This window comes from Tupaia chinensis, unplaced genomic scaffold (genome assembly GCF_000334495.1).
Source record: "Tupaia chinensis unplaced genomic scaffold, TupChi_1.0 Scaffold000118_1, whole genome shotgun sequence".
Lineage (NCBI taxonomy): Eukaryota > Metazoa > Chordata > Mammalia > Scandentia > Tupaiidae > Tupaia > Tupaia belangeri.
Window position 1 is genome coordinate 1,486,372 of NW_006159584.1, and position 11,202 is coordinate 1,497,573.

At 36.6% G+C, this 11,202-nt stretch overlaps 1 protein-coding gene across 11 annotated transcripts in view; it reads right to left on the reverse strand.

The window, feature by feature from the left end:
- The window catches only part of PCDH15 (protocadherin related 15), a 781,066-nt gene that overhangs the window by 243,588 nt on the left and 526,276 nt on the right, over positions 1–11,202 (reverse strand). For all 11 annotated transcript variants that reach the window (XM_027770259.1, XM_006144390.1, XM_006144387.1 and 8 more), the window contains one exon: positions 3,855–3,983. In XM_027770259.1, the coding sequence (XP_027626060.1) occupies positions 3,855–3,983 (129 nt within the window). The remainder of the gene's footprint in view (positions 1–3,854; positions 3,984–11,202) is intronic.

Consider the following 11,202-nt stretch of genomic DNA (forward strand, 5'->3'; position numbering starts at 1 on the left):
TTTGGTGGAATTAATGTATTATATAATTATCATTAGGTAGCAACAGGAGACCATTATGAGGCATCAAAATTCCGTTCTGTGAACATTACAACTTCTCTGAAACTGTGCAGAATCAGTTGGATGCAGCCCGCTTTAAATATTTTTCAATTCCTTTGTACTTTCAAGCTCATTTAAATTTTTATGAAAACATGTTATTATTGCCTAGAACCAGGACAATTATGCTGTATCAAATTATAAGTGCTAAGGTCCATATTTCAATTTTTTAAAATGGAATTAAATTACAGAGACCATTTCTCATAAAAGTTAAGAAGTAGGAGATAAGAAAAAGGTTACTACAATAATTCATTCAGAGAAAAAGAATCACTAAGAAAAGCGACCCAAAATAAAAAGAAAGAAAGAAGGGAAAAAGTATTAACTAAGAACCAATCATTATGTTGATGTCTACTTACATGTTATTAGTTGTTCACTGCACATGGGCTCTATCTCTCCAGAGCTAAATACATTTTAAAAATAGGGAAAATAGTTTTTTTGGTTTTTTTTTTGAGAATTCTTTTGCTATAGGGCACGTGCGCTCATCAGAAAGACAGAGACAGAGAGATAGAAAGCGAGAAATCACCCCCCCCTCACCCCCAGAGGGGATGCCCACTCTGCAATGCCTTCTCCTCCCTTCTCCTCTTGGGATCTTGGGCACGCACACACACGTCCCTGGCCTGAGTTGAAGCCACTGGGTCCGGGACTCGAACTGTATTGCGCGGGGTCCGGGACTCGAACCATGGTCGACTACATGGGAGTCCAGCGACATAGCCATTACACTAACTGCTGGTCCCAATAGGGAGAATAATTTTAGTGAATGATTTAAACATCCACTTGTTTTATCTGAGTAGTTGACAGATATGACTGAATAAATGCCTCGATTTTCATCCATGTGGCATTGTAATGACAACTGTAATACAATTTAATTACCTTTATGATTACACTACTTCAAGCCTTGTATGCCTGGGCTATTACAATTGCCACCTGTGTCAAGTCCTAGATTTAGAACTGTCATTACAATGTGCTGAGGAATAATCTTTATAAAATACAAATCTGATGTTGCCATAACTCAGTGGTTCCCCCATTAATTTTATTTAACTTTATTTATTCATGTATTATTTTTTTAATTTGACCAGAGAGAGAAAGAGAGAGAGAGAGACTGAGAAAGCAAGCCACTTGGTCCAGGATTTGAACCGTGGTTGGCCTTGTGGGAGTCTAGCACCCTTAATTACCACGCCACTTGCCGATCCTCCCATTTATTTTTTAAACGAATTATTTATTTAATTTTCTGTATTTATTAATTATTATTATTATTTTATTTTGACTAGGGAAGGACAGAGAGGGGGAAAGTGAGAAACCAAGTTGCGTGGTCTGGGACGTGAACTGAGGTCAGCCATGTGGGAATCCAGTGCCTTAACCACCGTGCCACCTGCCACCCTCACCACTGCTACTTTTCACAATGAATATAGAGAAATGTGTATGAGGTGCCATGTCATTTTTATAATTACTATGTGTAACAGTCTCATCTTTCTATATCTTCAGTTAGGCTATTATCTTGGTCTAGATAGCACCTAAACCCTCCTAACTTCCCTTTACCAGCATACCTCCTTCATAAATCAACTTCTGCATCATCCTTCTTTCTCTTTTTTGATGTACCCCTATTAGAGATTTTAGTAACTTGTTTGCTTAGTGTAATCAAAATTATTAATTCCTTCTACGTGTGCCTCAGAGTACATGCTACACTCTGGCCAACTTCCATTTGCTAGTATTTTAATTCCTTTTGCTGACTTCATGCCCTCATAGGAGAATTTGCAGAGGGAACTTGGCTTCTTGCTATACTAAAGGCAATGAGGGCCAAAAATTTGTCATCCTGCCTCCCAGCATCCACAGCCAAAAATTCTCAGAATTAGTGTGTGAAATTTCCAGTTTCATCAATTCTCAGGAGGGATAATTTGGATGCATAAATTTGTACCCTTTCCTGGAGCTGGCTTTAGAGATTACACTCCAGTGCTCCGAACGATTACTGGTTTAGCAGCAATCCTCACTGGCTGCCTTCTCTCCTATCCATAACTTCTTCACTTCCCTGCTAGCATGAACTGAACTTCTCAAAAAATATTATGCTTGAATATTTATCTCCAGGTTCTTTTCTTAGAAAAACCACAGTAAGATATTGACACCAGAGGTATTGTGAAGGGAGCAGAGCTTTCAGACAGGATTCCAGAGCTGAGTCACCTGCTGGCCCGCTGGCATAAAGACACCGGGCATGGTATAACAAAACAATGATCACGCTTCTCTGTGGTTAACTGGAATGGCATAAACTGAGACGGGCTTTATGTCTTCTCTAATATCTCCAGGATTCGACAGATAGTGACAATGGTAATAATCATGACTGTGGAGCTGGTAATTGGTTCAAGCACTGTCAGTGTGCTGAAGGAAAAACAAAACAAAACAAAACACAAAAACAAAACAGGTTCAAATTAGCCAATTAAAATTTTAGAACATGATGTGAAAGTTACAAGATCTCTTTGAAAGAATTTTTTTAAAAAAACTCTCCTCTTTTACAGCCAGAGAAGATTAGACTAAAAATTAGTCTCTGTGTCTGCTTACAGGAGGGGCAGAATTGTAGAGAAGGTTTACTTCAAAGCACCAGCTTTGCAAACATCAGTGCCTTAACAGAATAAAAGCGAGATTAGAGACTCCTGAGCAGCTCACACCACTCCATTTGTGGGAGATTCTTTCCTTGCCTGGAGACCACAAGGGCGCCTTATGTAAGGGAGATTCATCGACATACTCATGTCTACTTCAAACTTTTCCCTCCCTCGTGAGTTCCAGACCATTGACTGTGTTCAAAACCAAAGCACAGCCCCATTGAAGCAGCATTGCCTTTACTTTACGAGTAAAGCAATTATTCAATTATTCATCAAAGAACTGTAGAAACAGGTTACTATGTCCAGTTAGGAACCAGCAGAACATGACTAGAATTAATCTTCAGGATCCTGGATGAGGGATATGTGTGAAATATGACATATTAGAGATGCTAAAGATATGTTTACATAATCAAATTAATTCACATATAAATATATGTAATTTGAGACCTGAATATCCACATCCACAACTAATGGTATACCTAATTACTTAACTCTCTAAATATGTTTTAATTCTGGTAAATACAAATATATATATCTTGGGACCAGTAGTTGATGTAATGGTTATGTCGCTGGACTACTATGTAGTCAACTATGGTTTGAGTCCTGGACCTGGTGGCTTAAACTCACGCCAGGTGCATGTGTGTACATGCCCAAGAGAATGAAGGAGAAGGGATTGATGCATGGCAATCCCTCCTCGGGGGTGATTTCTCGCTTTCTGTCATTCTCTGTCTTTCTGGTGAGTGCATGTGCCCTATGGGGGGGGAACACCTCTCCCAAAAAAATATATATTTAAATAAGGGGACAGCAGATAACATGGTGGTTAAGGGTGCTGGACTCCCACATGGCCAACTGCGGTTCAAATCCTGGACCTGGAGGCTCACTTTCTCACTTTCCCTCTCTCTCTCTTACTCTGCCCCACCTCAGGTAAAATTAAAACAAATAAATAAATAAAATTAATAAAATAATTCTTTAAAAATATTTAATAATATAATCTGACATTATTGATGCTTAAATTACATAGTGATCATAAAATGTAAATTAACATTTAATAAATATTCAGAACAGTCACTTAAGAGATGAAATTAGCTGCATCTCTTTCCAAAAATAAAATGTGAGAAATATATGCAGTTTTAAAAATGAAATATACATAAGTATATAGAAATATTCACTTACCCTTACTTGACCCACAAAGGCATTGGCTTCTTCTTCCACCACAGATAAATTTCTAGGCAGATAGGGATCAAACACTGGAGCATTGAAATTGACATCTGTCACTACTATGTTTACTGTGGCAGTTGAGGTCTTAAAGAAAAAAAGTTCATTAAAATGAGAAGAGCTATTTTTTATTTGGAATTCAGTTAAGTAGCCATCCTAACATTTGCCTATTTTCAAAAGTCCTTAGCTGTTTAAATTTTTCTAAAATAAAAAAGAAGCTTATAATTTCCAAATACCCCCAAAACAGATGGAAAAAGCAAATGATGATATTAAAGGGCAAACATCTTCTTGAAAATGTCAAGAATTTCCTAGAGGCTTACTTTTAGAAAATGACTTTACCTTTATCTTGTTTACATTTTATGGGTGGCAAGCATTTATTTATACACACATACACCCCTTTATCTCTGAAATGTAGTTTTCTCCACTTACAGTTTTCAGTGTTTAAAAATAAAAAGAGTACATTGTAAAATACCACGATGCACCAAATGGATAATTTCAGGCAAGTTAATGTAATCCAAAAATACCACCTTAGTAAATGTCTAGGTTCACATCTAAACCAAGAGTTGGACACTATATCCTAGGCATGAAAGGGTTACTTTCTGAGCATACAGTTAATACAAATGGCAAGCAGGTAAACCTACCAGTAGTATGTGCTACCTAGTTAGAAGGAAAACCCCTGCTTGTTGCAACAAGAAGACATTAGGTGGGTAAGTCACTTTTGTACAATCAAGGAACATCTTTCTGCGTGACTCGAGCTGCACACTTGTTCTTTCTAGTCAAAGCCTGAACATAGCACATGACCTCTACCTGGCTCTACCACAGCGTGGGAGGCTGAGAACAAGGACAAAGAACCCTCCCCTGGAAAGTACAGCATCCAGTTTGCTTTGACATTAAAATATTTAGGCAATTTCCCATCATAAAATAAAGAGATGGTTGCAGTGACCTTTGGCCAGAATCCTCCCTTACTGGCAGCCAACAGCCATGGATGAACTGATAAAGTCACAGTGACAAGTAAGCTAATCAAAGTACCTGCCATTCCTGTGACCTTGCCCCTCCACCCCTCCCATATAATACAGCACATCTCCTTAGTAGGGTGGGCTGAAGCACCTCTGGCTTCAGAACCCCTGGTGTTCTTTCTCTCAATAAACTTTCCTTCATCTCTAAAACTAATAATAATAATAATAAATAACATGTAGATGAAAATTCAGAAGAAAAAGCAGGGTCAAACTGTCATGAAAGAATTATCCAATTTTTGTCTACAAAAACACATACACAGTTTCCTACTCATCTGTAAATGGCTTAGGGTGAGAAGCTATAAAAACTGAGCATACAAAAATGACTAAGAGTGAATGAATATGAAGAAGTTTACAGCTCTCATGGGGTTTTTCAGCTACCAACGAGGGGAAGTCCTGGTAAATAACCCATGCTTTCTTTTGAGATAACAAAGTTCTACATAATATGAGTAATGGTGCGGGAGACTAGACCAAACCATACTCAGATTTAAAGCCAACATTCAAATTCTGATTGGATTAAGGAGATCTGCTCCTTTTCAACAAAAGCAAAAGCACACCCTCTTTACAGCAATATAACTTTATCCCAAATCTCTATAATTTTCTCATACATAATATCTCACAGTCATTAAAAACTGACCATATGGGGCCAGCAGATGGCATAGTAGTTATGTGCAGTTATGTTGCTGGACTTCCACATGGCCGACAGAGGTTTGAGTACTGGACCCAGTGGCTCAAAACTTCTGCCTGACACGTGTGCATGCATGCCCAAGATCCAGAAAGGAGAATGGAAGAGAAGAGACTGCAGCATGGCCTTCCCCCGCCCCCTTGGGGGTGATTCCTTGCTTTCTGTCTCTCTGACTCTCTCTGGTAAGTGCATGTGCCCTATAGCAAAAAAATTCTCTCTTAAAAAAAAATAAGACATACAAACAACTGATATTGAGTAACAACATGGATGAATTTCATAAAAATAAGGTTGAGTAAAAGGGCAGATATAAAAGAGTATATATTGCATGATTCCATTTATATAAATTTTAAAAATAGGAATAATCTCTACATGGGGATGGAAATCAGGGTTTGGTCACTTTGGAGAAGGTAGAGTAGGAACTAGGGTAATTATAAGGCTGAGCTTCTGGAGAATTGATTAATTTGTTTCTTGTTATAAGGATTGAGTCATCAGCAAGGCCCTCATGCATTTTTGCACAGAAAAACAGTTACATAGGTGTGTTCACTATGTGAAAATTTATTAAGCTGTCTAATCACAGTCTCTGCACTTTTCTGTATTTATATTTCCATGAAATCATTTAATTTAAAATATGCATGGAGACATGCATGTGTGAAGATGTAGCAGATATGTATAAAGAAATTCAAATATTGTCTGATTAGATGGATGAATTAATTTTTCCCTTGTAACATATGTATTCCAAATGTTCCCCAAGAGGGCTATCTTGCTTCTACAATAGCAACAACAAAAATTAACAAATGTTATTTCTTCACAAATTGCATTTTGGTTGAAACTCATAAAAAATAATGTTTTACCACTGTAGTAGTTTCCAATTTACCTAAGGGAGAATAAGACATTAAAATTGACAGCCTGGAGCCAAAAATCTAAGAGTGGCCACACGAGTTTGCTGGCTTTTCTTCAGACTACCTCACCCTCTTTATACCAGCCTATATCTTTTTCCTAACAGTCCAGGTTTTTGCATCCTGTTCTTTAAAATTATTATTCTTGACAATACAGTGCAGGATGCTTCCAGATTTTCCTAGGGCCTCCATCAAAGGCTGACTTGCAACTGGGTAGTGTAAAACTGACATGGACACTAAAATAACTAAGAAGAAATAGGTTCATAATTTGAAAGTAATAGGGGCTGGTATTTATAGATCATATAGGCATATTTTGCCATGTCTTTGTGAATTTTATATGAAATGAAAATACCTATATCTTCACAGAAATGTAAAAGCATAAACATGCATAGGATAATTCCCAACTTACAGATTTCTCAAAATGTTGTTTGAAGAGGGCTTACATAGGAATAAAGTGGATAATCAATAAAAATGTAGATTTCTGGAATGCACATTAGGTTATGGATGCTACTCTTTTGAATCTATGGGAATAATAGGAGTGGTTAGTTGTAAAACATAATCGTGTACCTTTTTTTTTGATTAGTTTGGAAGAATGGTAACAGTATACTTTAATAAAGATCTGTGCCCTACAGAATATTTGTCTCTTATAAAGAACAGATTTTTTTATTGTTTAAATACTAGTAAATGGGCACAGACCATTTTAGGTAAAGTACAAAAAGAGAACAATGTATCAGGTAATAGATTTTTATAATTAATTTTAAAAAACAACGCATATCATATTGATTAAAAATATATCACACTAATAAACATAGTAAACACAAAGCTACTTATTTCCTACCATGGTCATTTGTTTACTATATTTTTAAAGTAGTATTAATCTACAACTTCACTAGATGAATTTTTTTTTTTTGAATGAGATTTTTGCTATTGTGCACTTTCCCGAGAGAAAGAGAAAGGCAGAAAGTGAGAAATCACCCCCTGAGGGGGGATGGCCATGCCACAATCCCTTCTCCTCCATTCTCCTCTTGGGATTTTGGGCATGCACGCACATGCACCCAGCATGAGTTTAAGCCAATGGAACCAAGACCCAAACCGCAGTCCAGTACGTGGGAGTCCAGCAATGTAACCATTACACCATCTGCTGGTCCCACCAGATGAAATTTAAACAGATTGTTGACACCAATGTAAAGTTCCTAACATAAAAGGATTTTTTATTTATGTCATCAATTTCACCAGTGTTTACACTACCAAATAACATAAATCTGTTATAAATAATACATGCTGTAGGGACCAGCAGTTAGCGTAATGGCTATGTTGCTGGACTCATGTAGTCTACTGCAGTTGGAGTCCCAGACCCAGCAGCTTACACTCACACCGGGTGCGTGTGCATGAATGCACAAGATCCCAAGAGGAGAATGGAGGCATTTACTTAGATGAATTCATAGTGGGAACCAAATAAAATATTCCTTCATCTCAATCAATGTATTTAGAATTCAGAGAGATCAACCACGTATCCCATTCTAATCAGCAACAGAAAAGCTGTTACAAAGGACCAGGTGACTCTACTAAGGCAGATAGTGCACTGAAAAAACACGAAAGTCTAAGAAGTCATGAGAGCTGGGATGGTGCTCATCCTCCTTTAGTAACTTTACCTTTCTGATCTTCTGTTACCCTACCTTATCTTTAAGGTCTTTCCCATCCCTGTATCTTACAATTATAAACATTCTCTTCAGTCATTCAAAATTTAACACATATACATGAGCAAGGCTTCCAACCAAACAATACCCATATAGATAACTAAAGATTTGAAGAAATCTTGTACTAATTCATTGTTTTGGCTGAAAGTCCCTTTCCAAGCAATAAAGTACATTAGTTATTATAAAATACTTCACAAAATTTCCTTCTCACCATACAAGTGATGTTATCTTAGCCAAGGTCATGCTTCAGACAATTTTCTAATGTGTAAATAAGTATAGGAAAAAATAAACACAGCTTCCATCATGATTTTCATAAATTGTATTACATATATAAAATTTAATTTTAATTTTTGGTTATCTTTTTTCTGTAATTATATTTTAATACAGTAATCTTATTTACAGCATTTTGTTTCTTTTACTTAGTCACTGTAACCAATTTTAGGCAGTAGGTACATGCATCTACATGAAAGTTATGTTCTAATTAGCCAGTGAAAGATAATATCCTCCTGTGATTGAAGTGGAATTCGAAACTACAAAACTGATTAAGTAATTGTGTATTCTTATGTTAAGAGATTGATGATTTTTAAAATTTCATTCTGGCTTCTTTCACTTAACATGTCCTACAGGTTCACTGAGTTGTCACAAATGACAAATTCTCTTCTTTTGAAAGGCTGAATAGATTTCCTGTGTGTGTGCGTGTGTGCACCTGTGTATCTTATTTTCTTTATTAATTCATCTATTTATACACACAGGTTGCTTCCATGTCTTAGCTATCATGAATAATGACATAATAAATTAACATGGGCATGCAGATAACATCTCCAACATATTGATTTCAATCCCTTTGGAAATATTGGTTCATTAGGAAAGTAAGGACACATTTTTACATAGTAAAACAAAAAAATGTCATGACTTTCCCAATGACCTAGTAGATCCTGAAGTGGCTTTGCTGGATTATATGGTAGCTCTATTTTCAGTTTTCTGAGACTCCTCTCTTCTATTTTCCATAATGGTTGTTTTGTTTTGTTTTGTTTTTCCTTCTTTTGGAGAGGTTTTTGCTATAGGGCACGTGCGCTTGCCAGACAGACAGAGAGAGACAGAGAGATAGAAAGTGAGAAATCACCCCCTAGGGAGGATGGCCACACCACAATCCCTTCTCCTCCATTCTCCTCTCAGGATCTTGGGCACGCATGCACATGTGCCCGGCCTGAGTTTAAGCCACCGGGTCCGGAACTCGAACTGCAGTCAACTACGTGGGAGTCCAGGGACATAGCCATTGCGCTAACTGCTGGTCCCCATAATGGTTGTTTGATTTACATTCCCACCAATGTACAAGCACTCCTTTATCTCACCATCCTCACCATGCTTGCTATTTTTCATCTTGATAAATGCCATTCTATTAATACCAGAGAGATCAACTGATATCTACTGTGGCTTTAAGTTGCATTTTCCTAAGAATTCATAATGCCGATTTTTTTCCATATATAGAGAATCTAAAAAGTCAAACTTATAAAAATAGGGAGGAGAATAGTTACCAAAAGCCAAAGAAGGGAGTGGATGGAGAAAAATGAGATGGTGGTCAAAAGGTGCCAAGTTTCAGTTACACAACAGTATAAACTTCAGTAATCTATTTCGTAGAATGGTGGCTACAATCAATAGTAATATATTTTATATGGAAAAATTGATGCAGACTAGATTTTATATGTTATCACCACAAAAAATTAGTAAGTATGTGAGCTGATGGATATAGTACTTTTAAACATTCCAAAATGTAAATGTATCAAAACATTACATTGTACTTCATAAATATGTACAATTATTTGTTGATTAAAAGCAAAATATTTTAAAAATTACATTTATAATTTTTAAGAGAGATTTTTGCTATAGGAACATACACTCTCTGGAGAGGCAGAGAAAGACACCCAGAGACAAAAAGTAATCACTCCTCAGTGGGGATGGCCACGCCACAATCCATTCTCCTCTATTTTCCTCTCAGGATCTTGGGAATGTATGCACATGCGTCTGACATGAGTTTTAAGTCCCCAGGTCTGAGACTCAAATCACAGTCAACTATGTGAGAGTCCAGCTACTTAACTATTATGCCATCTGCTGGTCCCTTAAAATTACATTTAAAGCATTCTAAAATTGTGATTTAAGCAATCATTTCTGTTTTTGTGATTTAAATTTATATACTGATAGATTTATAAAGAAGTCTTTACACATAAGGGGGAAAGTTTTTAGGATCCTTCAGATTTTCCTTGAAACAGTTATCATTTATGCAATTTCAACCAAAGTCATAACTCAGAACTCCAGAGATTTGATAATAGATCACCTTTTGAAAACATAAGTTGTGACATAATTTTTTTTTTCTGAACAAAGCCTGTTTTCCCTAAGCATCATCACAGCATACAAAATGTGATTTCCCATCCAGCATATACTGCATAGTGACTTAATCATGCATATTGTAAAAAAATTTCCATTTCTAGTTCCTAGAATTATTTTTACCCGTCTTTCTGACCCTCTATCCTTTCCCACCCTCTTCTCACACTATCTCTGGGGTCTACAATTCTCTTCCATTCCTTTCCCACCCACATTGTATTGAACACACAATTTCTTTCATAATCTAACTATTATCAATGGTGAGTTCACTCGTTACTATTAAGAAAACCAGTTTTAACTTAAATCAAAGAAATGCCAAGGAACTTTGCTTAAAGCCAGGAAACAGGTTAGGATTCTGTTCAAATGGTAGGTGCATGAACCTATCAATCTCATGTACTTTTATCTTCTGTTCTGGTTCAATTTTCCTGATTAAATTCTGGGATATAATACTCAACTCCAGACTTGTCCTTATGATTAAGTTGGCCACTTCCTTAGCTTTCAAACTCTTATTTCCGTGTCTGTATTTAATTTTCCTGATATAGCACACCCTTGAGAACTTCTTGGAGATCTGGTCTGGTGCCGGTAAATTCTTTCAGGTTTTGTTTATCTGAGAATGTTCTTGTCTTTTCTTCCCAC